The 27,990-nt window shown below is 40.8% G+C and overlaps 1 protein-coding gene across 2 annotated transcripts in view; it reads right to left on the bottom strand.

Annotated features, from left to right (window-relative positions):
• Window positions 1–353: 353 nt before the first annotated feature.
• Window positions 354–27,990, bottom strand: part of LOC133664810 (trimethylguanosine synthase-like) — a 48,859-nt gene continuing 21,222 nt past the window's right edge. For both annotated transcript variants that reach the window (XM_062069730.1, XM_062069732.1), the window contains 8 exons: window positions 27,468–27,554; window positions 24,900–25,065; window positions 22,592–23,144; window positions 19,649–19,804; window positions 18,231–18,377; window positions 11,203–11,419; window positions 6,403–6,481; window positions 354–1,197 (listed from right to left, as the gene is read on the bottom strand). In XM_062069730.1, coding sequence (XP_061925714.1) covers window positions 1,081–1,197; window positions 6,403–6,481; window positions 11,203–11,419; window positions 18,231–18,377; window positions 19,649–19,804; window positions 22,592–23,144; window positions 24,900–25,065; window positions 27,468–27,554 — 1,522 coding nt within the window. In that variant the 3' untranslated portion in view covers window positions 354–1,080. The remainder of the gene's footprint in view (window positions 1,198–6,402; window positions 6,482–11,202; window positions 11,420–18,230; window positions 18,378–19,648; window positions 19,805–22,591; window positions 23,145–24,899; window positions 25,066–27,467; window positions 27,555–27,990) is intronic.

Genomic DNA, 27,990 nt, shown 5'->3' with positions numbered 1-27,990 from the left:
CATGATCATGTAGTACATGAACATTTAGTACATCATGTAGTACATGAACATTTAGTACATGATCATGTAGCACATGAACATTTAGTACATGATCATGTAGGACATGAACATTTAGTACATGATCATGTAGTACATGAACATTTAGTACATGATTATGTAGTACATGAACATTTAGTACATGATCATGTAGTACATGAACATTTAGTACATGATTATGTAGTACATGAACATTTAGTACATGATTATGTAGTACATTATAATTTTTTATTTATTTAATTTGTTGAAAGGACTAGTTGGTACAATCCCTGGGGACTCTGCATGGCAGGGGCGTCCTCCTCCCTGAGCCAGGCTTGCACCTGACCGCATACCTAAGTGAGGCTAGGTGACACTGCTGGGAGGCTTTTCCACCATTGGGACACATCTAGTGTATGTAGTACATGATCATTTAGTACATGATCATGTAGTACATGAACATTTAGTACATGATCATGTAGTACATGAACATTTAGTACATAATTCTGTAGTACATGAACATTTAGTACATACTATAGTTTAAGCACATTTAGTACATAATCATGTAGTACATGAACATTTATTACATGATTATGTAGTACATGAACATTTAGTACATGATCATGTAGTACATGAACATTTAGTACATGATCATGTAGTACATGAACATTTAGTACATGATTAAGTAGTACATGAACATTTAGTACATGATCATGTAGTACATGAACATTTAGTACATGATCATGTACTACATGAACATTTAGTACATAATTAAGTAGTACATGGACATTTAGTACATGATCATGTAGTACATGAACATTTAGTACATGATTAAGTAGTACATGAACATTTAGTACATGATCATGTAGTACATGAACACGTACTACATGATGATGAAGTACATAAACATTTAGTACATGAACATGTAGTACATGATGATGAAGTACATAAACATGTAGTACATGAACATTTAGTACATGATCATGTAGTACATGAACATGTAGTACATGATGATGAAGTACATAAACATTTAGTACATGAACACGTAGTACATGATGATGAGAGTTTTCAGGAGTGTGAATGGATCAAAGTACTACCAAAGTACGCAGTGATGGTCTTCAGTTTGTTGTTGAGTAAGTTTTGTTCCACTTCCACTTTTCCTCCTGCACCCGCCAGGGAGACAACCTATGAACACATTATTATTACTACTACATGAATATTCACAACACAGAAATGATCACATGAATATTCATAATGCATACGATATTACATGAATATTCATAACATACATTATTATTATTATTAAATGAAAATTCCAATACATGACTTGATTCTGGATGGGAGTTAGTAATGTACTATCAGGAATATATGTGAGTGAATAAGTGAATATGACATGAATATATGGGGAGTTAGATGTGTGAGTGAATAAGTGAATATGACATGAATATATGGGGAGTTAGATGTGTGAGTGAATAAGTGAATATGACATGAATATATGGGAGTTAGATGTGTGAGTAAATAAGTGAATATGACATGAATATATGGGGAGTTAGATGTGTGAGTGAATAAGTGAATATGACATGAATATATGGGGAGCTAGATGTGTGAGTGAATAAGTGAATATGACATGAATATATGGGGAGTTAGATGTGTGAGTGAATAAGTGAATATGACATGAATATATGGGGAGTTAGATGTGTGAGTGAATAAGTGAATATGACATGAATATATGGGGAGTTAGATGTGTGAGTGAATAAGTGAATATGACATGAATATATGGGGAGTTAGATGTGTGAGTGAATAAGTACATATGACATGAATATATGGGGAGTTAGATGTGTGAGTGAATAAGTACATATGACATGAATACATGGGAGTTAGATGTGTGAGTGAATAAGTGAATATGACATGAATATATGGGGAGTTAGATGTGTGAGTGAATAAGTGAATATGACATGAATATATGGGGAGTTAGATGTGTGAGTGAATAAGTACATATGACATGAATATATGGGGAGTTAGATGTGTGAGTGAATAAGTAAATATGACATGAATATATGGGGAGTTAGATGTGTGAGTGAATAAGTACATATGACATGAATATATGGGGAGTTAGATGTGTGAGTGAATAAGTACATATGACATGAATACATGGGAGTTAGATGTGTGAGTGAATAAGTGAATATGACATGAATATATGTGAGTTAGATGTGTGAGTGAATAAGTACATATGACATGAATATATGGGAGTTAGATGTGTGAGTGAATAAGTACATATGACATGAATATATGTGAGTTAGATGTGTGAGTGAATAAGTGAATATGACATGAATATATGGGGAGTTAGATGTGTGAGTGAATAAGTACATATGACATGAATATATGTGAGTTAGATGTGTGAGTGAATAAGTACATATGACATGAATATATGGGGAGTTAGATGTGTGAGTGAATAAGTGAATATGACATGAATATATGGGGAGTTAGATGTGTGAGTGAATAAGTGAATATGACATGAATATATGGGAGTTAGATGTGTGAGTGAATATGTACATATGACATGAATATATGGGAGTTAGATGTGTGAGTGAATAAGTACATATGACATGAATATATGGGAGTTAGATGTGTGAGTGAATATGACATGAATATATGGTGAGTTAGATGTGTGAGTGAATAAGTGAATATGACATGAATATATGTGAGTTAGATGTATGAGTGAATAAGTAAATATGACATGAATATATGGGGAGTTAGATATGTGAGTGAATAAGTACATATGACATGAATACATGGGAGTTAGATGTGTGAGTGAATAAGTGAATATGACATGAATATATGTGAGTTAGATGTGTGAGTGAATAAGTACATATGACATGAATATATGGGAGTTAGATGTGTGAGTGAATAAGTACATATGACATGAATATATGTGAGTTAGATGTGTGAGTGAATAAGTGAATATGACATGAATATATGGAGAGTTAGATGTGTGAGTGAATAAGTACATATGACATGAATATATGTGAGTTAGATGTGTGAGTGAATAAGTGAATATGACATGAATATATGGGAGTTAGATGTGTGAGTGAATAAGTAAACATGACATGAATATATGGGAGTTAGATGTGTGAGTGAATAAGTGAATATGACATGAATATATGGGGAGTTAGATGTGTGAGTGAATAAGTGAATATGACATGAATATATGAGAGTTAGATGTGTGAGTGAATAAGTACATATGACATTAATATATGGGAGTTAGATGTGTGAGTGAATAAGTACATATGACATGAATATATGGGGAGTTAGATGTGTGAGTGAATAAGTAAATATGACATGACTATATGGGAGTTAGATGTGTGAGTGAATATGTACATATGACATGAATATATGGGAGTTAGATGTGTGAGTGAATAAGTACATATGACATGAATATATAGGAGTCAGATGTGTGAATGAATAAGTGAATATGACATGAATATATGGTGAGTTAGATGTGTGAGTGAATAAGTGAATATGACATGAATATATGTGAGTTAGATGTGTGAGTGAATAAGTAAATATGACATGAATATATGGGGAGTTAGATGTGTGAGTGAATAAGTGAATATGACATGAATATATGGTGAGTTAGATGTGTGAGTGAATAAGTGAATATGACATGAATATATGTGAGTTAGATGTGTGAGTGAATAAGTACATATGACATGAATATATGGGGAGTTAGATGTGTGAGTGAATAAGTACATATGACATGAATATATGGGGAGTTAGATGTGTGAGTGAATAAGTGAATATGACATGAATATATGGTGAGTTAGATGTGTGAGTGAATAAGTGAATATGACATGAATGAATATATGTGAGTTAGATGTGTGAGTGAATAAGTAAATATGACAGGAATATATGGGGAGTTAGATGTGTGAGTGAATAAGTGAATATGACATGAATATATGTGAGTTAGATGTGTGAGTGAATAAGTAAATATGACATGAATATATGGGGAGTTAGATGTGTGAGTGAATAAGTGAATATGACATGAATATATGGGGAGTTAGATGTGTGAGTGAATAAGTGAATATGACATTAATATATGGGAGTTAGATGTGTGAGTGAATAAGTACATATGACATGAATATATGGGGAGTTAGTGTGAGTGAATAAGTGAATATGACATGAATATATGTGAGTTAGATGTGTGAGTGAATAAGTGAATATGACATGAATATATGGGAGTTAGATGTGTGAGTGAATAAGTGAATATGACATGAATATATGTGAGTTAGATGTGTGAGTGAATAAGTGAATATGACATGAATATATGGGAGTTAGATGTGTGAGTGAATAAGTACATATGACATGAATATATGGGAGTTAGATGTGTGAGTGAATAAGTGAATATGACATGAATATATGGGAGTTAGATGTGTGAGTGAATAAGTACATATGACATGAATATATGGGAGTTAGATGTGTGAGTGAATAAGTACATAAGACATGAATATATGGGAGTTAGATGTGTGAGTGAATAAGTGAATATGACATGAATATATGGGAGTTAGATGTGTGAGTGAATAAGTGAACATGACATGAATATATGGTGAGTTAGATGTGTGAGTGAATAAGTGAATATGACATGAATATATGGGAGTTAGATGTGTGAGTGAATAAGTGAATATGACATGAATATATGGGGAGTTAGATGTGTGAGTGAATAAGTGAATACGACACGAATATATGGGAGTTAGATGTGTGAGTGAATAAGTACATATGACATGAATATATGGGAGTTAGATGTGTGAGTGAATAAGTGAATATGACATGAATATATGGGAGTTAGATGTGTGAGTGAATAAGTACATATGACATGAATATATGGTGAGTTAGATGTGTGAGTGAATAAGTACATATGACGTGAATATATGGGAGTTAGATGTGTGAGTGAATAAGTGAATATGACATGAATATATGGGAGTTAGATGTGTGAGTGAATAAGTACATATGACATGAATATATGGGAGTTAGATGTGTGAGTGAATAAGTGAATATGACATGAATATATGGTGAGTTAGATGTGTGAGTGAATAAGTGAATATGACATGAATATATGGGAGTTAGATGTGTGAGTGAATAAGTGAATATGACATGAATATATGGGGAGTTAGATGTGTGAGTGAATAAGTGAATATGACATGAATATATGGGGAGTTAGATGTGTGAGTGAATAAGTACATATGACATGAATATATGTGAGTTAGATGTGTGAGTGAATAAGTGAATATGACATGAATATATGGGAGTTAGATGTGTGAGTGAATAAGTGAATATGACATGAATATATGGGAGTTAGATGTGTGAGTGAATAAGTGAATATGACATGAATATATGGTGAGTTAGATGTGTGAGTGAATAAGTGAATATGACATGAATATATGGTGAGTTAGATGTGTGAGTGAATAAGTACATATGACATGAATATATGTGAGTTAGATGTGTGAGTGAATAAGTGAATATGACATGAATATATGGGGAGTTAGATGTGTGAGTGAATAAGTGAATATGACATCAATATATGGGGAGTTAGATGTGTGAGTGAATAAGTAAATATGACATGAATATATGGTGTTAGATGTGTGAGTGAATAAGTGAATATGACATGAATATATGGGGCGTTAGATGTGTGAGTGAATAAGTGAATATGACATGAATATATGGGGAGTTAGATGTGTGAGTGAATAAGTACATATGACATGAATATATGGGGAGTTAGATGTGTGAGTGAATAAGTACATATGACATGAATATATGGGAGTTAGATGTGAGTGAATAAGTGAATATGACATGAATATATGGGGAGTTAGATGTGTGAGTGAATAAGTGAATATGACATGAATATATGGGGAGTTAGATGTGTGAGTGAATAAGTGAATATGACATGAATATATGGGGAGTTAGATGTGTGAGTGAATAAGTGAATATGACATGAATATATGGGGAGTTAGATGTGTGAGTGAATAAGTGAATATGACATGAATATATGGGAGTTAGATGTGTGAGTGAATAAGTGAATATGACATGAATATATGGGGAGTTAGATGTGTGAGTGAATAAGTGAATATGACATGAATATATGGGGAGTTAGATGTGTGAGTGAATAAGTGAATATGACATGAATATATGGGGAGTTAGATGTGTGAGTGAATAAGTGAATATGACATGAATATATGGGAGTTAGATGTGTGAGTGAATAAGTGAATACGACATGAATATATGGGAGTTAGATGTGTGAGTGAATAAGTGAATATGACATGAATATATGGGAGTTAGATGTGTGAGTGAATAAGTGAATATGACATGAATATGTAATAAAGACATAGTAGAAGTGACCTGGTCCATGTCAGCGTTGCGAGGCAGGAAGTAGACGATGTTGTCTGTGATCTGATTGGCCACATGGAAGATGTGAAAAGTGAGTACTGTCAAGGAGGATAATAATACTTGGTAAGTACTGTCAAAGATGTGTAAAAGTGAGTACTGTCAAGGAGGATAATAATACTTGGTAAGTACTGTCAAAGATGTGTAAAAGTGAGTACTGTCAAGGAGGATAATAATACTTGGTAAGTACTGTCAAAGATGTGTAAAAGTGAGTACTGTCAAGGAGGATAATAATACTTGGTAAGTACTGTCAAAGATGTGTAAAAGTGAGTACTGTCAAGGAGGATAATAATACTTGGTAAGTACTGTCAAAGATGTGTAAAAGTGAGTACTGTCCATGAGGATAATAATACTTGGTAAGTACTGTCAAAGATGTGTAAAAGTGAGTACTGTCAAGGAGGATAATAATACTTGCTAAGTACTGTCAAAGATGTGAAAAGTGAGTACTGTCAAGGAGGATAATAATACTTGGTAAGTACTGTCAAAGATGTGTAAAAGTGAGTACTGTCAAGGAGGATAATAATACTTGCTAAGTACTGTCAAAGATGTGTAAAAGTGAGTACTGTCAAGGAGGATAATAATACTTGCTAAGTACTTTCAAAGATGTGTAAAAGTGAGTACTGTCAAGGAGGATAATAATACTTGCTAAGTACTGTCAAAGATGTGTAAAAGTGAGTACTGTCAAGGAGGATAATAATACTTGCTAAGTACTGTCAAAGATGTGTAAAAGTGAGTACTGTCAAGGAGGATAATAATACTTGGTAAGTACTGTCAAAGATGTGTAAAAGTGAGTACTGTCAAGGAGGATAATAATACTTGGTAAGTACTGTCAAAGATGTGTAAAAGTGAGTACTGTCAAGGAGGATAATAATACTTGGTAAGTACTGTCAAAGATGTGTAAAAGTGAGTACTGTCAAGGATAATAATACTTGGTAAGTACTGTCAAAGATGTGTAAAAGTGAGTACTGTCAAGGAGGATAATAATACTTGGTAAGTACTGTCAAAGATGTGTAAAAGTGAGTACTGTCAAGGAGGATAATAATACTTGGTAAGTACTGTCAAAGATGTGTAAAAGTGAGTACTGTCAAGGAAGATAATAATACTTGGTAAGTACTGTCAAAGATGTGTAAAAGTGAGTACTGTCAAGGAGGATAATAATACTTGGTAAGTACTGTCAAAGATGTGTAAAAGTGAGTACTGTCAAGGATAATAATACTTGGTAAGTACTGTCAAAGATGTGTAAAAGTGAGTACTGTCAAGGAGGATAATAATACTTGGTAAGTACTGTCAAAGATGTGTAAAAGTGAGTACTGTCAAGGATAATAATACTTGGTAAGTACTGTCAAAGATGTGTAAAAGTGAGTACTGTCAAGGAGGATAATAATACTTGGTAAGTACTGTCAACGATGTGTAAAAGTGAGTACTGTCAAGGATAATAATACTTGGTAAGTACTGTCAAAGATGTGTAAAAGTGAGTACTGTCAAGGAGGATAATAATACTTGGTAAGTACTGTCAAAGATGTATAAACGTGAGTACTGTCAAGGATAATAATACTTGGTAAGTACTGTCAAAGATGTGTAAAAGTGAGTACTGTCAAGGAGAATAATAATACTTGGTAAGTACTGTCAAAGATGTGTAAAAGTGAGTACTGTCAAGGATAATAATACTTTGTAAGTACTGTCAAAGATGTGTAAAAGTGAGTACTGTCAATGAGGATAATAATACTTGGTAAGTACTGTCAAAGATGTGTAAAAGTGAGTACTGTCAAGGATAATAATACTTGGTAAGTACTGTCAAAGATGTGTAAAAGTGAGTACTGTCAAGGAGGATAATAATACTTGGTAAGTACTGTCAACGATGTGTAAAAGTGAGTACTGTCAAGGAGGATAATAATACTTGGTAAGTACTGTCAAAGATGTGTAAAAGTGAGTACTGTCAAGGATAATAATACTTGGTAAGTACTGTCAAAGATGTGTAAAAGTGAGTACTGTCAAGGAGGATAATAATACTTGGTAAGTACTGTCAAAGATGTGTAAAAGTGAGTACTGTCAAGGAGGATAATAATACTTGGTAAGTACTGTCAAAGATGTGTAAAAGTGAGTACTGTCAAGGATAATAATACTTGGTAAGTACTGTCAAAGATGTGTAAAAGTGAGTACTGTCAAGGAGGATAATAATACTTGGTAAGTACTGTCAAAGATGTGTAAAAGTGAGTACTGTCAAGGAGGATAATAATACTTGGTAAGTACTGTCAAAGATGTGTAAAAGTGAGTACTGTCAAGGAGGATAATAATACTTGGTAAGTACTGTCAAAGATGTGTAAAAGTGAGTACTGTCAAGGAGGATAATAATACTTGGTAAGTACTGTCAAAGATGTGTAAAAGTGAGTACTGTCAAGGAGGATAATAATACTTGGTAAGTACTGTCAAAGATGTGTAAAAGTGAGTACTGTCAAGGAGGATAATAATACTTGGTAAGTACTGTCAAAGATGTGTAAAAGTGAGTACTGTCAAGGATAATAATACTTGGTAAGTACTGTCAAAGATGTGTAAAAGTGAGTACTGTCAAGGAGGATAATAATACTTGGTAAGTACTGTCAACGATGTGTAAAAGTGAGTACTGTCAAGGATAATAATACTTGGTAAGTACTGTCAAAGATGTGTAAAAGTGAGTACTGTCAAGGAGGATAATAATACTTGGTAAGTACTGTCAACGATGTGTAAAAGTGAGTACTGTCAAGGAGGATAATAATACTTGGTAAGTACTGTCAAAGATGTGTAAAAGTGAGTACTGTCAAGGATAATAATACTTGGTAAGTACTGTCAAAGATGTGTAAAAGTGAGTACTGTCAAGGAGGATAATAATACTTGGTAAGTACTGTCAAAGATGTGTAAACGTGAGTACTGTCAAGGATAATAATACTTGGTAAGTACTGTCAAAGATGTGTAAAAGTGAGTACTGTCAAGGAGAATAATAATACTTGGTAAGTACTGTCAAAGATGTGTAAAAGTGAGTACTGTCAAGGATAATAATACTTTGTAAGTACTGTCAAAGATGTGTAAAAGTGAGTACTGTCAATGAGGATAATAATACTTGGTAAGTACTGTCAAAGATGTGTAAAAGTGAGTACTGTCAAGGATAATAATACTTGGTAAGTACTGTCAAAGATGTGTAAAAGTGAGTACTGTCAAGGAGGATAATAATACTTGGTAAGTACTGTCAACGATGTGTAAAAGTGAGTACTGTCAAGGAGGATAATAATACTTGGTAAGTACTGTCAAAGATGTGTAAAAGTGAGTACTGTCAAGGATAATAATACTTGGTAAGTACTGTCAAAGATGTGTAAAAGTGAGTACTGTCAAGGAGGATAATAATACTTGGTAAGTACTGTCAACGATGTGTAAAAGTGAGTACTGTCAAGGAGGATAATAATACTTGGTAAGTACTGTCAAAGATGTGTAAAAGTGAGTACTGTCAAGGATAATAATACTTGGTAAGTACTGTCAAAGATGTGTAAAAGTGAGTACTGTCAAGGAGGATAATAATACTTGGTAAGTACTGTCAAAGATGTGTAAAAGTGAGTACTGTCAAGGAGGATAATAATACTTGGTAAGTACTGTCAAAGATGTGTAAAAGTGAGTACTGTCAAGGAGGATAATAATACTTGGTAAGTACTGTCAAAGATGTGTAAAAGTGAGTACTGTCAAGGAGGATAATAATACTTGGTAAGTACTGTCAAAGATGTGTAAAAGTGAGTACTGTCAAGGAGGATAATAATACTTGGTAAGTACTGTCAAAGATGTGTAAAAGTGAGTACTGTCAAGGAGGATAATAATACTTGGTAAGTACTGTCAAAGATGTGTAAAAGTGAGTACTGTCAAGGATAATAATACTTGGTAAGTACTGTCAAAGATGTGTAAAAGTGAGTACTGTCAAGGAGGATAATAATACTTGGTAAGTACTGTCAACGATGTGTAAAAGTGAGTACTGTCAAGGATAATAATACTTGGTAAGTACTGTCAAAGATGTGTAAAAGTGAGTACTGTCAAGAAGGATAATAATACTTGGTAAGTACTGTCAAAGATGTGTAAACGTGAGTACTGTCAAGGATAATAATACTTGGTAAGTACTGTCAAAGATGTGTAAAAGTGAGTACTGTCAAGGAGAATAATAATACTTGGTAAGTACTGTCAAAGATGTGTAAAAGTGAGTACTGTCAAGGATAATAATACTTGGTAAGTACTGTCAAAGATGTGTAAAAGTGAGTACTGTCAAGGAGGATAATAATACTTGGTAAGTACTGTCAAAGATGTGTAAAAGTGAGTACTGTCAAGGATAATAATACTTGGTAAGTACTGTCAAAGATGTGTAAAAGTGAGTACTGTCAAGGAGGATAATAATACTTGGTAAGTACTGTCAACGATGTGTAAAAGTGAGTACTGTCAAGGAGGATAATAATACTTGGTAAGTACTGTCAAAGATGTGTAAAAGTGAGTACTGTCAAGGATAATAATACTTGGTAAGTACTGTCAAAGATGTGTAAAAGTGAGTACTGTCAAGGAGGATAATAATACTTGGTAAGTACTGTCAACGATGTGTAAAAGTGAGTACTGTCAAGGAGGATAATAATACTTGGTAAGTACTGTCAAAGATGTGTAAAAGTGAGTACTGTCAAGGATAATAATACTTGGTAAGTACTGTCAAAGATGTGTAAAAGTGAGTACTTTCAAGGAGGATAAAACTACAAAGGATATCCATCGGGCTCCATCATGGTCCTGAGATCAAAGACTTGGGCAGTCAGGTAGTCTGGACCCCCCCAGGGGGGAGACAGGAAGACCACGTCACCGCGCAGACGAGGTGCTAGCTGGAGGAAGTCTCCCTGCACGAAGTCGATGTGGCGCTCCACGCCATAGACGGCGGCGTTGTGGCGCGCCAAGTCCAGACGCAGCGGGTCGATGTCCACCGCCAGCACTGAGGGCACACGCACAGAGTCTTTGGTCCCAGGAGGAGCAAGGATGCGGACACGTTTGGTACTGGCGACTTTTCTATGTGTAAATAATGATATATCTTTACAGTGTCACCTATGTGTGCTACTGCGTGCTTAGCTGTGGTGTAGCAGCACTCCAATCATAATAATAAATATGTTTTTAAGCCATTAAATATAAGTGCAAGTTCACCACTTTAGTCATCAGTTTGGCGCTTGAGAAACTGACTTCTTCTGTTTGTTTGATGATGTCATTACTGCCACAAGTGGTGGAATAGTGCATTACAGCTGAGTGTTGTATACAATAACAGATTTACATGAAACTGCGGTACATAAATACATGTGTTTTCATATTTTTAATGGTTATAAATGAAAAAGGTCTATTTCGTTCTGTTAACTGAGGACTAGAATGCAGCTGTGATAGGCTCCAGCACCCCCCGCCACCCTGAAGGGGACAAACGGTAGAAAATATGTAACATATGACATTATTTAGTGAGAGGATAATGGATAAGTCATTGAGGGTTGATGTCAACATGAAACTATTCTTACATTTTTAAATGACGTGGGGGGCCACCTTAAACAATGAGGTATGCCACATTACACTACGTGGAGGGCCACATTAAACATTGTGGCAAGCGACTTTAAACATTGTGGCAGGCCACCTTATACGACGCAGCAAACCACTTTTAACGACATGGCAAGACACCTTAAATGATATGGCGGGCCAACTTAAATGACGTGGGGGGCCACTTTAAACAATATGGTATGCCACATTACACAACGTGGAGGGCCACTCTAAACATTGTGGCAGGCCACCTTATACGACGCAGCAAACCACTTTTAACGACATGGCAAGACACCTTAAATGATATGGCGGGCCAACTTAAATGACGTGGGGGGCCAATTTAAACAATATGGTATGCCACATTACACAACGTGGAGGGCCACTTTAAAACATTGTGGCAAGCGACTTTAAACATTGTGGCAGGCCACCTTATACGACGCAGCAAACCACTTTTAACGACATGGCGGGACACCTTAAATGATATGGCGGGCCAACTTAAATGACGTGGGGGGCCACTTTAAACAATATGGTATGCCACATTACACAACGTGGAGGGCCACTTTAAAACATTGTGGCAAGCGACTTTAAACATTGTGGCAGGCCACCTTATACGACGCAGCAAACCACTTTTAACGACATGGCGGGACACCTTAAATGATATGGCGGGCCAACTTAAATGACGTGGGGGGCTACTTTAAACAATATGGTATGCCACATTACACAACATGGAGGGCCACTTTAAAACATTGTGGCAAGCGACTTTAAACATTGTGGCAGGCCACCTTATACGACGCAGCAAACCACTTTTAACGACATGGCGGGACACCTTAAATGATATGTCGGGCCAACTTAAATGACGTGGGGGGCCACTTTAAACAATATGGTATGCCACATTACACAACGTGGAGGGCCACTTTAAAACATTGTGGCAAGCGACTTTAAACATTGTGGCAGGCCACCTTATACGACGCAGCAAACCACTTTTAACGACATGGCGGAACACCTTAAATGATATGGCGGGCCAACTTAAATGACGTGGGGGGCCACGTTAAACAATATGGTATGCCACATTACACAACGTGGAGGGCCACTTTAAAACATTGTGGCAAGCGACTTTAAACATTGTGGCAGGCCACATTATACGACGCGGAAAACCACATTAAACGACGTGGCGGGGCACATTAAATGACGTTGTGGGCCAATTCAAACAAGGTGGTAGTACACATCAAACGAGGTAGCGGGCCAATTCAAACAAGGTGGTGGTGCACATCAAACGAGGTAGCGGGTCAATTCAAACGAGGTGGCGGTGCACATCAAACGAGGTAGCGGGCTAATTCAAACAAGGTGGCGGTGCACATCAAACGAGGTAGCGGGCCACTTCAAACAAGGTGGCGGTGCACATCAAACGAGGTGACGGGCCAATTCAAACAAGGTGGTGGTGCACATCAAATGAGGTGGCGGGCCAAATTAAACAAGGTGGCGGGCCAATTCAAACAAGGTGGTAGTACACATCAAACGAGGTAGCGGGCCAATTCAAACAAGGTGGTGGTGCACATCAAACGAGGTAGCGGGCCAATTCAAACAAGGTGGCGGTGCACATCAAATGAGGTGATGGGCCAATTCAAACAAGGTGGCGGTGCACATCAAACGAGGTAGCGGGCCAATTCAAACAAGGTGGCGGTGCACATCAAACGAGGTAGCGGGCCAATTCAAACGATGTGGCGGTGCACATCAAATGAGGTGACGGGCCAATTCAAACAAGGTGGTGGTGCACATCAAATGAGGTGGCGGGCCAAATTAAACAAGGTGGTGGGCCAATTCAAACAAGGTGGTGGTACACATCAAACGAGGTAGCGGGCCAATTTAAACGAGGTGGCGGTGCACATCAAATGAGGTGCGGGGCAATTCAAACAAGGTGGTGGTGCACATCAAATGAGGTGGCGGGCCAATTTAAACGATGTGGCGGTGCACATCAAATGAGGTGGCGGTGCACATGAAACAAAGTGGCGGTGCACATGAAAGGAGGTGGCGAGCCAACATAAATGACATTGCGGGCCAATTTAAACAATGTAATTGGCCACCTTATATGACGCGGTAACCCACATTCAATGTCGTGGCAGGCCAATTTAAACGAAGTGGCAGTGCACATCAAATGAGGTGGCGGGCCAAATTAAACAAGGTGGCGGGCCAATTCAAACAAGGTGGTGGTACACATCAAACGAGGTAGCGGGCCAATTTAAATGATGTGGCGGTGCACATCAAATGAGGTGGCGGTGCACATGAAACAAGGTGGTGGTGCACATGAAAGGAGGTGGCGAGCCAACATAAATGACATTGCGGGCCAAATTAAACAATGTAATTGGCCACATTATATGACACGGTAACCCACATTCAATGTCGTGGCAGGCCAATTTAAACGATGTGGCAGTGCACATCAAATGAGGTGGCGGGCCAAATTAAACAAGGTGGCGGGCCAATTCAAACAAGGTGGTGGTACACATCAAACGAGGTAGCGGGCCAATTTAAATGATGTGGCGGTGCACATCAAATGAGGTGGCGGTGCACATGAAACAAGGTGGCGGTGCACATGAAAGGAGGTGGCGAGCCAACATAAATGACATTGCGGGCCAATTTAAACAATGTAATTGGCCACCTTATATGACGCGGTAACCCACATTCAATGTTGTGGCAGGCCAATTAAAACGATGTGGCAGTGCACATCAAATGAGGTGGCGGGCCAAATTAAACAAGGTGGCGGGCCAATTCAAACAAGGTGGTGGTACACATCAAACGAGGTAGCGGGCCAATTTAAACGAGGTGGCGGTGCACATCAAATGAGGTGGCGGGCCAATTCAAACAAGGTGGTGGTGCACATCAAATGAGGTGGCGGGCCAATTCAAACAAGGTGGTCGTACACATCAAACGAGGTAGCGGGCCAATTTAAACGAGGTGGCGGTGCACATCAAATGAGGTGGCGGGCCAATTCAAACAAGGTGGCGGTGCACATCAAATGAGGTGGCGGGCCAATTCAAACAAGGTGGCGGTGCACATCAAATGAGGTGGCGGGCCAAATTAAACGAGGTGGCGGTGCACATCAAATGAGGTGGCGGGCCAATTCAAACAAGGTGGTGGTGCACATCAAACGAGGTAGCGGGCCAATTTAAACGAAGTGGCGGTGCACATCAAATGAGGTGGCGGGCCAATTCAAACAAGGTGGTGGTGCACATCAAATGAGGTGGCGGGCCAATTTAAACGATGTGGCGGTGCACATCAAATGAGGTGGCGGTGCACATGAAACAAGGTGGCGGTGCACATGAAATGAGGTGGCGAGCCAACATAAATGACATTGTGGGCCACTTTAAACAATGTAATTGGCCACCTTATATGACGCGGTAACCCACATTCAATGTCGTGGCAGGCCAATTTAAACGAGGTGGCAGTGCATATAAAAGGATGTGGCGGTGCACATGAAAGGAGGTGGCGGTGCACATGAAAGGAGGTGGTGGTGCACATGAAAGGAGGTGGTGGTGCACATGAAAGGATGTGGTGGTGCACATGAAAGGAGGTGGCAAGCCACCTTAAATGACGTTGTGGGCCAATTTAAACAATGTAACCGTCCACGTCATATGACGCAGCAAACCACATTCAACGTCGTGGCGGGCCAATTTAAATGAGGTGTTGGTGCACATGAAAGGAGGTGGTGGCGCACATGAAAGGAGGTGGCGGCGCACATAAAAGGAGGTGGTGGCGCACATGAAAGGAGGTGGTGGCGCACATGAAAGGAGGTGACAGGCCATATGAAAGGAGGTGACAGGCCATGTGAAAGGAGGTGGCGGCGCACATGAAAGGAGGTGGCGGCGCACATGAAAGGAGGTGGTGGCGCACATGAAAGGAGGTGACAGGCCATCTGAAAGGAGGTGACAGGCCATGTGAAAGGAGGTGGCGGCGCACATGAAAGGAGGTGGCGGCGCACATGAAAGGAGGTGGTGGCGCACATGAAAGGAGGTGGCGGTGCACATGAAAGGAGGTGACGGGCCATTTGAAAGGTGTTGGCGCACGTGAAAGGAGGTGGTGGGGCACGTGAAAGGAGGTGGCGGCGCACGTGAAAGGAGGTGACAGGCGCACGTGAAAGGAGGTGACAGGCGCACGTGAAAGGAGGTGGCGGCGCACGTGAAAGGAGGTGACGGCCATGTGAAAGGAGGTGGCGGCGCACGTGAAAGGAGGTGGCGGCGCACGTGAAAGGAGGTGGCGGCGCACGTGAAAGGAGGTGACAGGCGCACGTGAAAGGAGGTGACGGCGCACGTGAAAGGAGGTGGCGGCGCACGTGAAAGGAGGTGGCGGCGCACATGAAAGGAGGTGGCGGCGCACATGAAAGGAGGTGGCGGGGCACATGAAAGGAGGTGGCGGGGCACATGAAAGGAGGTGGCGGGGCACATGTAAGGAGGTGGCGGGGCACATGTAAGGAGGTGGCGGGGCACATGAAAGGAGGTGACAGGCCATGTGAAAAGAGGTGGCGGCGCACATGAAAGGAGGTGGCGGCGCACATGAAAGGAGGTGACAGGCGCACATGAAAGGAGGTGGCGGTGCACATGAAAGGAGGTGACAGGCCATGTGAAAGAATGTGGCGGCGCACATGAAAGGATGTGGTGGGGAACATGAAAGGAGGTGGTGGCGCACGTGAAAGGAGGTGACGGGCCATGTGAAAGGAGGTGGCGGCGCACATGAAAGGAGGTGGCGGCGCACATGAAAGGAGGTGGCGGCGCACATGAAAGGAGGTGGTGGCGCACATGAAAGGAGGTGACAGGCGCACGTGAAAGGAGGTGACAGGCCATCTGAAAGGAGGTGGCGGCGCACATGAAAGGAGGTGGTGGGGCACATGAAAGGAGGTGGCAGCGCACATGAAAGGAGGTGGCGGCGCACATGAAAGGAGGTGACAGGCCATGTGAAAGGAGGTGGCGGCGCACATGAAAGGAGGTGAAAGGCCATGTGAAAGGAGGTGGTGGCGCACATGAAAGGAGGTGACAGGCCATGTAAAAGGATGTGGTGGTGCACATGAAAGGAGGTGGCGAGCCACCTTAAATGACGTTGTGGGCCACTTTAAACAATGTAACCGTCCACGTCATATGACGCAGCAAACCACATTCAACGTCGTGGCGGGCCAATTTAAATGAGGTGGTGGCGCACATGAAAGGAGGTGGCGGCGCACATAAAAGGAGGTGGCGGCGCACGTAAAAGGAGGTGGCGGCGCACGTGAAAGGAGGTGGCGGCGCACATGAAAGGAGGTGGCGGCGCACATGAAAGGAGGTGGCGGCGCACATGAAAGGAGGTGGCGGCGCACATGAAAGGAGGTGACAGGCCATGTGAAAGGAGGTGGCGGCGCACATGAAAGGAGGTGGCGGCGCACATGAAAGGAGGTGGCGGCGCACATGAAAGGAGGTGACGGGCCATTTGAAAGGAGGTGTTGGCGCACATGAAAGGAGGTGGCGGCGCACATGAAAGGAGGTGACGGGCCATTTGAAAGGAGGTGTTGGCGCACATGAAAGGAGGTGGCGGCGCACATGAAAGGAGGTGGCGGCGCACATGAAAGGAGGTGGCGGCGCACGTGAAAGGAGGTGACAGGCGCACGTGAAAGGAGGTGGCGGCGCACATGAAAGGAGGTGACAGGCCATCTGAAAGGAGGTGACAGGCCATGTGAAAGGAGGTGGCGGCGCACATGAAAGGAGGTGACAGGCCATGTGAAAGGAGGTGGCGGCGCACATGAAAGGAGGTGACAGGCCATGTGAAAGGAGGTGACAGGCAATGTGAAAGGAGGTGGTGGGGCACATGAAAGGAGGTGGCGGCGCACATGAAAGGAGGTGGTGGGGCACATGAAAGGAGATGACAGGCCATGTGAAAGGAGGTGGTGGCGCACGCGAAAGGAGGTGACAGGCCATATGAAAGGAGGTGGCGGCGCACGTGAAAGGAGGTGACAGGCCATGTGAAAGGAGGTGGCGGTGCACATGAAAGGAGGTGGCGGTGCACATGAAAGGAGGTGGTGGCGCACATGAAAGGAGGTGGCGGCGCACGTGAAAGGAGGTGACAGGCCATGTGAAAGGAGGTGGTGGCGCACGTGAAAGGAGGTGGTGGCGCACGTAAAAGGAGGTGGTGGCGCACATGAAAGGAGGTGACAGGTCATGTGAAAGGAGGTGGGTATGACAGGGCTGTGACATAACTGTTGTGAAAAGAGTACTCACCTCTCTTGCCAGCGAGTGCAAACTGGATGGCGTTTCCTCCCACGCCACAGAAGGCATCGATGACCAGCTGAGCGTGCGAGAAGTTGCAAGCCACTCTCAGGGCGATGTGCTCTGCGATCTTCTCTGGCGTGACGGAGAACCAACCCTCTGCAGCACATACAGTATTAGCACCACTTCACTAGTATTAGCACCACTTCACTAGTATCAGCACCACTTCACTAGTATTAGCACCACTTCACTAGTATTAGCACCACTTCACTAGTATCAGCACCACTTCACTAGTATTAGCACCACTTCACTAGTATCAGCACCACTTCACTAGTATCAGCACCACTTCACTAGTATTAGCACCACTTCACTAGTATTAGCACCACTTCACTAGTATCAGCACCATTTCACTAGTATCAGCACCACTTCACTAGCACCACTTCACTAGTATTAGCACCACGTCACTAGTATTAGCACCACTTCACTAGTATCAGCACCACTTCACTAGTATCAGCACCACTTCACTAGCACCACTTCACTAGTATTAGCACCACTTCACTAGCACCACTTCACTAGTATTAGCACCACTTCACTAGTATTAGCACCACTTCACTACATGCTTGTGTGCACATCCACACTGAATGTTACCTTGGATTATGTTTAAAGGATGAAAACATTCCTCTAACATTGACCTCGGTCTAGTCAGGTTTACATTCCTCTAACATTGACCTCGGTCTAGTCAGGTTAACATTCCTCTAACACTGACCTCGGTCTAGTCAGGTTTACATTCCTCTAACATTGACCTCAGTCTAGTCAGGTTAACATTCCTCTAACACTGACCTCGGTCTAGTCAGGTTTACATTCCTCTAACATTGACCTCGGTCTAGTCAGGTTAACATTCCTCTAACACTGACCTCGGTCTAGTCAGGTTTACATTCCTCTAACACTGACCTCGGTCTAGTCAGGATAACATTCCTCTAACACTGACCTCGGTCTAGTCAGGTTAACATTCCTCTAACACTGACCTGGGCCTAGTCAGGTTAACATTCCTCTAACACTGACCTCGGTCTAGTCAGGTTAACATTCCTCTAACACTGATCTCGGTCTAGTCAGGTTAACATTCCTCTAACACTGACCTCGGTCTAGTCAAGTTAACATTCCTCTAACTGACCTCGGTCTAGTCAGGTTAACATTCCTCTAACACTGACCTCGGTCTAGTCAGGTTAACATTCCTCTAACACTGACCTCGGTCTAGTCAGGTTAACATTCCTCTAATACTGACCTCGGTCTAGTCAGGTTTACATTCCTCTAACACTGACCTGGGTCTAGTCAGGTTAACATTCCTCTAACACTGACCTCGGTCTAGTCAGGTTTACATTCCTCTAACACTGACCTCGGTCTAGTCAGGTTTACATTCCTCTAACACTGACCTCGGTCTAGTCGGATTCCTTGGTCGAAGCGGGAGAAGAGTCTGTAGCGCTGAGCCCAGTACTTGGCCAGACCTGGTTCTGATGCCATGTCTGCTGGGACCTGCTGCTGCTTATTGGCCCACTTCCTCTTCTTCTTCTTCTTACACTTCCTGCCACCTTCAACACATTCACTCTGTCACCATACTACAGCACAACTGTCAACACATTCACTCTGTCACCATACTACAACACAACTGTCAACACATTCACTCTGTCACCATACTACAGCACAACTGTCAACACATTCACTCTGTCACCATACTACAGCACAACTGTCACAACCTTCACTCTGTCACCATACTACAGCACAACTATCAACACATTCACTCTCTCACCATACTACAGCACAACTATCAACACATTCACTCTGTCACCATACTACAGCACAACTGTCAACACATTCACTCTGTCACCATACTACAGCACAACAGTCAACACATTCACTCTGTCACCATACCACAGCACAACATCAACACATTCACTCTGTCACCATACTACAGCACAACTATCAACACATTCACTCTGTCACCATACTACAGCACAACTATCAACACATTCACTCTGTCACCATACTACAGCACAACTGTCAACACATTCACTCTGTCACCATACTACAGCACAACAGTCAACACATTCACTCTGTCACCATACTACAGCACAACTGTCAACACATTCACTCTGTCACCATACTACAGCACAACTGTCAATACATTCACTCTGTCACCATACTACAGCACAACTGTCAACACATTCACTCTGTCACCATACTACAGCACAACTGTCACAACCTTCACTCTGTCACCATACTACAGCACAACTATCAACACATTCACTCTCTCACCATACTACAGCACAACTATCAACACATTCACTCTGTCACCATACTACAGCACAACTGTCAACACATTCACTCTGTCACCATATTACAGCACAACAGTCAACACATTCACTCTGTCACCATACCACAGCACAACATCAACACATTCACTCTGTCACCATACTACAGCACAACTGTCAACACATTCACTCTGTCCCCATACTACAGCACAACTATCAACACATTCACTCTGTCACCATACTACAGCACAACTGTCAACACATTCACTCTGTCACCATACTACAGCACAACTATCAACACATTCACTCTGTCACCATACTACAGCACAACTGTCAACACATTCACTCTGTCACCATACTACAGCACAACAGTCAACACATTCACTCTGTCACCATACTACAGCACAACTGTCAACACATTCACTCTGTCACCATACTACAGCACGACTGTCAACACATTCACTCCGTCACCATACTACAGCACAACTGTCAACACATTCACTCTGTCACCATACTACAGCACAACTGTCAACACTTTCACTCCGTCACCATACTACAGCCCAACTGTCAAAACCGTCACACTGTCACCATACTACAGCACAACTGTCAACACATTCACTCTGTCACCATACAACAGCACAACTGTCAACACATTCACTCTGTCACCATACTACAGCACAACTGTCAACACATTCACTCTGTCACCATACCACAGCACAACTATCAACACATTCACTCTGTCACCATACTACAGCACAACTGTCACAACCTTCACTGTTCAACTTTTAAACCCAGCTGCGATACGTACAACTGCAGCGATATCAGTCTCATTATTATCATGATTATTATTGTTGTTATTGTTATGATTATTATTGTTGTTAGTATCATGATTATTACTGTTGTTACTATCATGATTATTATTGTTGTTATTATTATCATAAATATAATTGTTATTATTATGATTATTATTGTTGTTAATATTATGATTATTATTGTTGTTATTATTATGATTATTAATGTTGTTGTTATTATGATTATTAATGTTGTTAGTATGATTATTATTGTTATTATTATAATTACTATTTGTATTTTTATGAGAACTATTATTTTTATTATTATGATTATTATTGTTGTTATTATGATTATTATTGTTGTTATGATTATTATTATTATTATAATTATTATTGTTGTTTCTATTATGATTATTAATGTTGTTATCATTATGATTATTATTGTTATTATTATAATTACTATTTGTATTTTTATGATTAATATTGTTTTTGTTATTATGATTATTAATGTTATTATTAACATGATTACTATTGCTGTTATGATTATTATTGTTATCGTGATTATTATTGTTATTATGATATTGTTGTTATCATTATGACTATTGTTATTATTATGATTACTATTGTTATTATATTACTATTGTTATTGTTATGATTATTGTTGTTATGATTATCATTGTTATTATTATTATTATGAATACTATTGTTATTATTATTATTACTATTATTATTATTGTTGTTATTATTGTTATGATTATTATGTTATTATTATGATTACTATTATTGTTATTATTATGATTACTATTATTGTTATTATCATGATTATTATTGTTATTATGATTATTATTATTACTATGAATACTATTGTTATTATTATGATTATTATTATTATAATTATTATGATTACTATTGTTATTATTATGATTACTATTGTTATTATCATGATTATTATTGTTATTATGATTATTATTATTATGACTACTATTGTTGTTATTATGATTACTACTGTTATTATAATTATGATTTTATTATTATGATTAATATTGTTGTTATTATTATTACTATTGTTGTTATTATTATAATTATGATCGTTATTATGATTACTATTGTGATTACTATTTTTATTATTATTATTACTATTGTTATTGTAATTATGATTGTTATTATTATGATTACTATTATGATTATTATTGTTGTTATTATAATAACTATTGTGGTTATTATTGTGATTACTATTGTCATTTTGAAGATTATTGTTGTGATGATTATTACTCACCACCATTGACAGCAGGTGTGTGGGGTATCTGCACAGCTTCTAAGTGTGGATGAGATGTTCCTTCATCAAGAAGAGGAGGAAGGACACTTTTTTCATCAAGAAGAGGAGGAAGGACACTTTTTCCTTCACACTCCTCAGGGTCCAAGGAGCTGCTACTTCTCTCCTGGTCTTGTGGGGACACATCAGAGTGTGACACCTTCCTCTCCTGGTCTTGTGGGGACACATCAGAGTGTGACACCTTCCTCTCCTGGTCATGTGGGGACACATCAGAGTGCGACACCTTCATCTCCTGGTCTTGTGGGGACACATCAGAGTGTGACACATTCATCTCCTGGTCTTGTGGGGACACATCAGAGTGTGACACCTTCCTCTCCTGGTCTTGTGCGGACACATCAGAGTGTGACACCTTCCTCTCCTGGTCTTGTGGGGACACATCAGAGTGTGACACCTTCATCTCCTGGTCTTGTGGGGACACATCAGAGTGTGACACCTTCATCTCCTCACGTGACGAGCTCTGATCTTCATGCTCTATGTTCTCAAGGAAGTCACGCACCTGTGAAAAGATGTTTGTTTACTTCTGCAAACTACATTCTCTCAAGTTAGAAACATGTTGGCATTACATTCAAAGTCAAATTATAATAATAATAATAATAATACTAATAATAATAATAATAATAATAATAATAATAATGTATGATTGTCTCAGAATGATTGTCAACCTTAGGCAAAATCCCAAAAAAGTGCAGTTTTGCCTTCATTAGTTTCACCACCTGCTGCTGCCACTAATCTAGCCCCTTTGTATGTACCTGCTCTGTCCTATGTTGGCTCTACACAACACTTGACCTTTGTTAGGCTATGTGCTAAGTACTAACTTTGTATGTTCTGCTGCTTCTGGTCCTTCTGTCCTTTGTTAGGCTATGTGCTAAGTACTAACTTTTTATGTTGTCTGGATTTAAGACTTCTGCTACTTCCTGTCCTTCTGCATCCTGACAACACAACCACCCAGACATGGTCTTGGTATTGTCAGGGCATTCAACTGTCTGGTTTGTCTGCACATCTAGTCTTAGTCTTAGATTGGTCACATCTAGTCTTAGACTCCAGAATAATGTAGTCTTAGATTTAGATTGGTCACATCTAACACTGGATGTGACCAATCTAAGTCTAAGACTAGATGTGACCAATCTAAGTCTAACACTAGATGTGACCAATCTAAGTCTAAGACTAGATGTGACCAATCTAAGTCTAAGACTAGATGTGACCAACTAAGTCTAAGACTAGATGTGATCAATCTAAGTCTAAGACTAGATGTGACCGATCTAAGTCTAAGACGAGATATGATCAATCTAAGACTAAGACTAGCTATGACCAATCTAAGTCTAAGACTAGATGTGATCAATCTAAGTCTAAGACTAGATGTGACCGATCTAAGTCTAACACTAGATGTGACCAATCTAAGTCTAACACTAGATGTGACCAATCTAAGTCTAAGACTAGATGTGACCGATCTAAGTCTAAGACTAGATGTGATCAATCTAAGTCTAAGACTAGATGTGACCGATCTAAGTCTAAGACTAGATGTGACCAATCTAAGTCTAAGACTAGATGTGACCAATCTAAGTCTAAGACTAGATGTGACCAATCTAAGTCTAAGACTAGATGTGACCAATCTAAGTCTAACACTAGATGTGACCAATCTAAGTCTAAGACTAGATGTGACCAATCTAAGTCTAACACTAGATGTGATCAATCTAAGTCTAAGACTAGATGTGACCGATCTAAGTCTAAGACGAGATATGATCAATCTAAGACTAAGACTAGCTATGACCAATCTAAGTCTAAGACTAGATGTGATCAATCTAAGTCTAAGACTAGATGTGACCGATCTAAGTCTAACACTAGATGTGACCAATCTAAGTCTAACACTAGATGTGACCAATCTAAGTCTAGGACTAGATGTGACCAATCTAAGTCTAAGACTAGAAGTGACCAATCTAAGTCTAAGACTAGATTAGAAGTCCAGGAGTATGAACAGGGAATACCAAGACCTGGAGGAATGCGAACATCCATAGACACTCTGTAAGACTATTTCAGGGACAAGAACCCTTATAACCCTTAGGCCTGGGGGACCATGTTGTTACTAGAACAAGAGCCAAGCAGTGTGGACTATGGAGAAAAGCAACATAGTTACGTAACACCACTAGCTGCTTCAAAGACCTAAGAGAGGTTAAAGGCTAGTTTGGACTCTGATTCCAATCACTTGTATTGATCATCGACTATATTTGTAAGGCGGTCACTTCCCCGGTCTTACCTTGTGAAGGGTGCTGCAGCACTGTGGCTGTGTCAGGTCCTCCTGGTCCTCCTGGTCCTCTGTGAACCTGATGTGTTGGTTGATGCTGTTGCCGCCTTTCTTGGAGCACCATCGCCTCCATCGCTTCTGGCCTGGAACGTCTTTGAAGTCGAACACATTGTCAAACCTGAGACACAAGGAGAGGATTCTAAGTGATGGACTAGAACTGGGGATTTGTGGAGTCTAAGTGATGGACTGGGTCAGGGTTAGAACCGTGGAATTGTGGATTCTAAGAGATGGACTGGGTTAGGGTTGGAACCGTGAAATTGTGGATTCTAAGTCATAGACTGGGTTAGGGTTGGAACCGTGGATTTGTGGATTCTAAGTGATAGACTGGGTTAGGGTTGGAACCGTGGATTTGTGGATTCTAAGTGATAGACTGGGTCAGGGTTGGAACCGTGGATTTGTGGATTCTAAGTGATAGACTGGGTTAGGGTTGGAACCGTGGATTTGTGGATTCTAAGTGATAGACTGGGTTAGGGTTGGAACCGTGGAATTGTGGATTCTAAGTGATAGACTGTGTCAGGGTTGGAACTGTGGATTTGTGGATTCTAAGTGATGGACTGTGTCAGGGTTAGAACCGTGAAATTGTGGATTCTAAGTGATAGACTGGGTCAGGGTTGGAACCGTGGAATTGTGGATTCTAAGTGATAGACTGGGTCAGGGTTGGAACCGTGGAATTGTGGATTCTAAGTGATAGACTGGGTTAGGGTTAGAACCGTGGATTTGTGGATTCTAAGTGATAGACTGGGTCAGGGTTAGAACCGTGGAATTGTGGATTCTAAGTGATAGACTGGGTCAGGGTTGGAACCGTGGAATTGTGGATTCTAAGTGATGGATTGGGTCAGGGTTGGAACCGTGGATTCTAAGTGATAGACTGGGTTAGGGTTGGAACCGTGGAATTGTGGATTCTAAGTGATAGACTGGGTCAGGGTTGGAACCGTGGATTTGTGGATTCTAAGTGATAGACTGGGTTAGGGTTGGAACCGTGGATTTGTGGATTCTAAGTGATGGACTGGGTCAGGGTTAGAACTGTGGAATTGTGGATTCTAAGTGATAGACTGGGTCAGGGTTGGAACCGTGGAATTGTGGATTCTAAGTGATGGACTGGGTCAGGGTTGGAACCGTGGATTCTAAGTGATAGACTGGGTTAGGGTTGGAACCGTGGAATTGTGGATTCTAAGTGATAGACTGGGTCAGGGTTGGAACCGTGGATTTGTGGATTCTAAGTGATGGACTGGGTTAGGGTTAGAATTGTGGATTGTAAGTGATGGACTGGGTTAGGGTTAGAATTGTGGATTCTAAGTGATAGACTGGGTCAGGGTTGAAACCGTGGATTTGTGGATTCTAAGTGATGGACTGGGTTAGGGTTGGAACCGTGGCTTTGTGGAGTCTAAGTGATGGACTGGGTCAGGGTTAGAACCGTGGAATTGTGGATTCTAAGTGATAGACTGGGTCAGGGTTGGAACCGTGGAATTGTGGATTCTAAGTGATGGACTGGGTCAGGGTTGGAACCGTGGATTCTAAGTGATAGACTGGGTTAGGGTTGGAACCGTGGAATTGTGGATTCTAAGTGATAGACTGGGTCAGGGTTGGAACCGTGGATTTGTGGATTCTAAGTGATGGACTGGGTTAGGGTTAGAATTGTGGATTGTAAGTGATGGACTGGGTTAGGGTTAGAATTGTAGATTCTAAGTGATAGACTGGGTCAGGGTTGGAACCATGGATTTGTGGATTCTAAGTGATGGACTGGGTTAGGGTTGGAACCGTGGCTTTGTGGAGTCTAAGTGATGGACTGGGTCAGGGTTGGAACTGTGGATTTGTGGAGTCTAAGTGATGGACTGGGTCAGGGTTGGAACCGTGGATTCTAAGTGATAGACTGGGTCACGGTTGGAACCGTGGAATTGTGGAGTCTAAGTGATAGACTGGGTCAGGGTTGGAACCGTGGATTTGTGGATTCTAAGTGATGGACTGGGTTGGGGTTGGAACCGTGGCTTTGTGGAGTCTAAGTGATGGACTGGGTCAGGGTTGGAACTGTGGATTTGTGGAGTCTAAGTGATGGACTGGGTCAGGGTTGGAACCGTGGAATTGTGGAGTCTAAGTGATAGACTGGGTCAGGGTTGGAACCGTGGGATTGTGGATTCTAAGTGATAGACTGGGTCAGGGTTGGAACCGTGGATTTGTGGAGTTTAAGTGATGGACTGGGTCAGGGTTGGAACCGTGGAATTGTGGATTCTAAGTGATAGACTGGGTCAGGGTTGGAACCGTGGATTTGTGGATTCTAAGTGACGGACTGGGTTAGGGTTGGAACCGTGGAATTCTAAGTGATGGACTGGGTTAGGGTTGGAACCGTGGAATTGTGGATTCTAAGTGATGGACTCGGTCAGGGTTGGGACCGTGGATTTGTGGATTCTAAGTGATGGACTGGGTTAGGGTTGGAATTGTGGATTCTAAGTGATGGACTGGGTTAGGGTTAGAATTGTGGATTCTAAGTGATGGACTGGAATGGAGGAGACTGCTCAGACTCACATAGATTGTGGATTGTGTTTGAGTCCAAGTTTCTTCCAGGCTTCATCACGTGACAGATGAGGCGTCTCTTCGGCATCAAGTTCATGACTGCAAGACAACAGGAGATTATACATTCATGAAGTGTGTATGTGCTGGATAAGGTGATGTGTGTTTGTGCTGGATAAGATGATGTGTGTATGTGCTGGATAAGGTGATGTGTGTATGTGCTGGATAAGATGATGTGTGTATGTGGTGGATAAGATGATGTGTGTATGTGGTGGATAAGATGATGTGTGTATGTGCTGGATAAGATGATGTGTGTATGTGCTGGATAAGAAGATGTGTGTATGTGGTGGATAAGATGATGTGTGTATGTGCTGGATAAGATGATGTGTGTATGTGCTGGATAAGATGATGTGTGTATGTGGTGGATAAGATGATGTGTGTATGTGGTGGATAAGATGATGTGTGTATGTGCTGGATAAGATGATGTGTGTATGTGCTTGATAAGATGATGTGTGTATGTGGTGGATAGGATGATGTG

Source organism: Entelurus aequoreus, linkage group LG14 (assembly GCF_033978785.1).
Source record: "Entelurus aequoreus isolate RoL-2023_Sb linkage group LG14, RoL_Eaeq_v1.1, whole genome shotgun sequence".
Lineage (NCBI taxonomy): Eukaryota > Metazoa > Chordata > Actinopteri > Syngnathiformes > Syngnathidae > Entelurus > Entelurus aequoreus.
The sequence above is the reverse complement of the archived record's forward strand: the minus strand, read 5'-3'. Positions and strand labels throughout refer to the sequence as shown.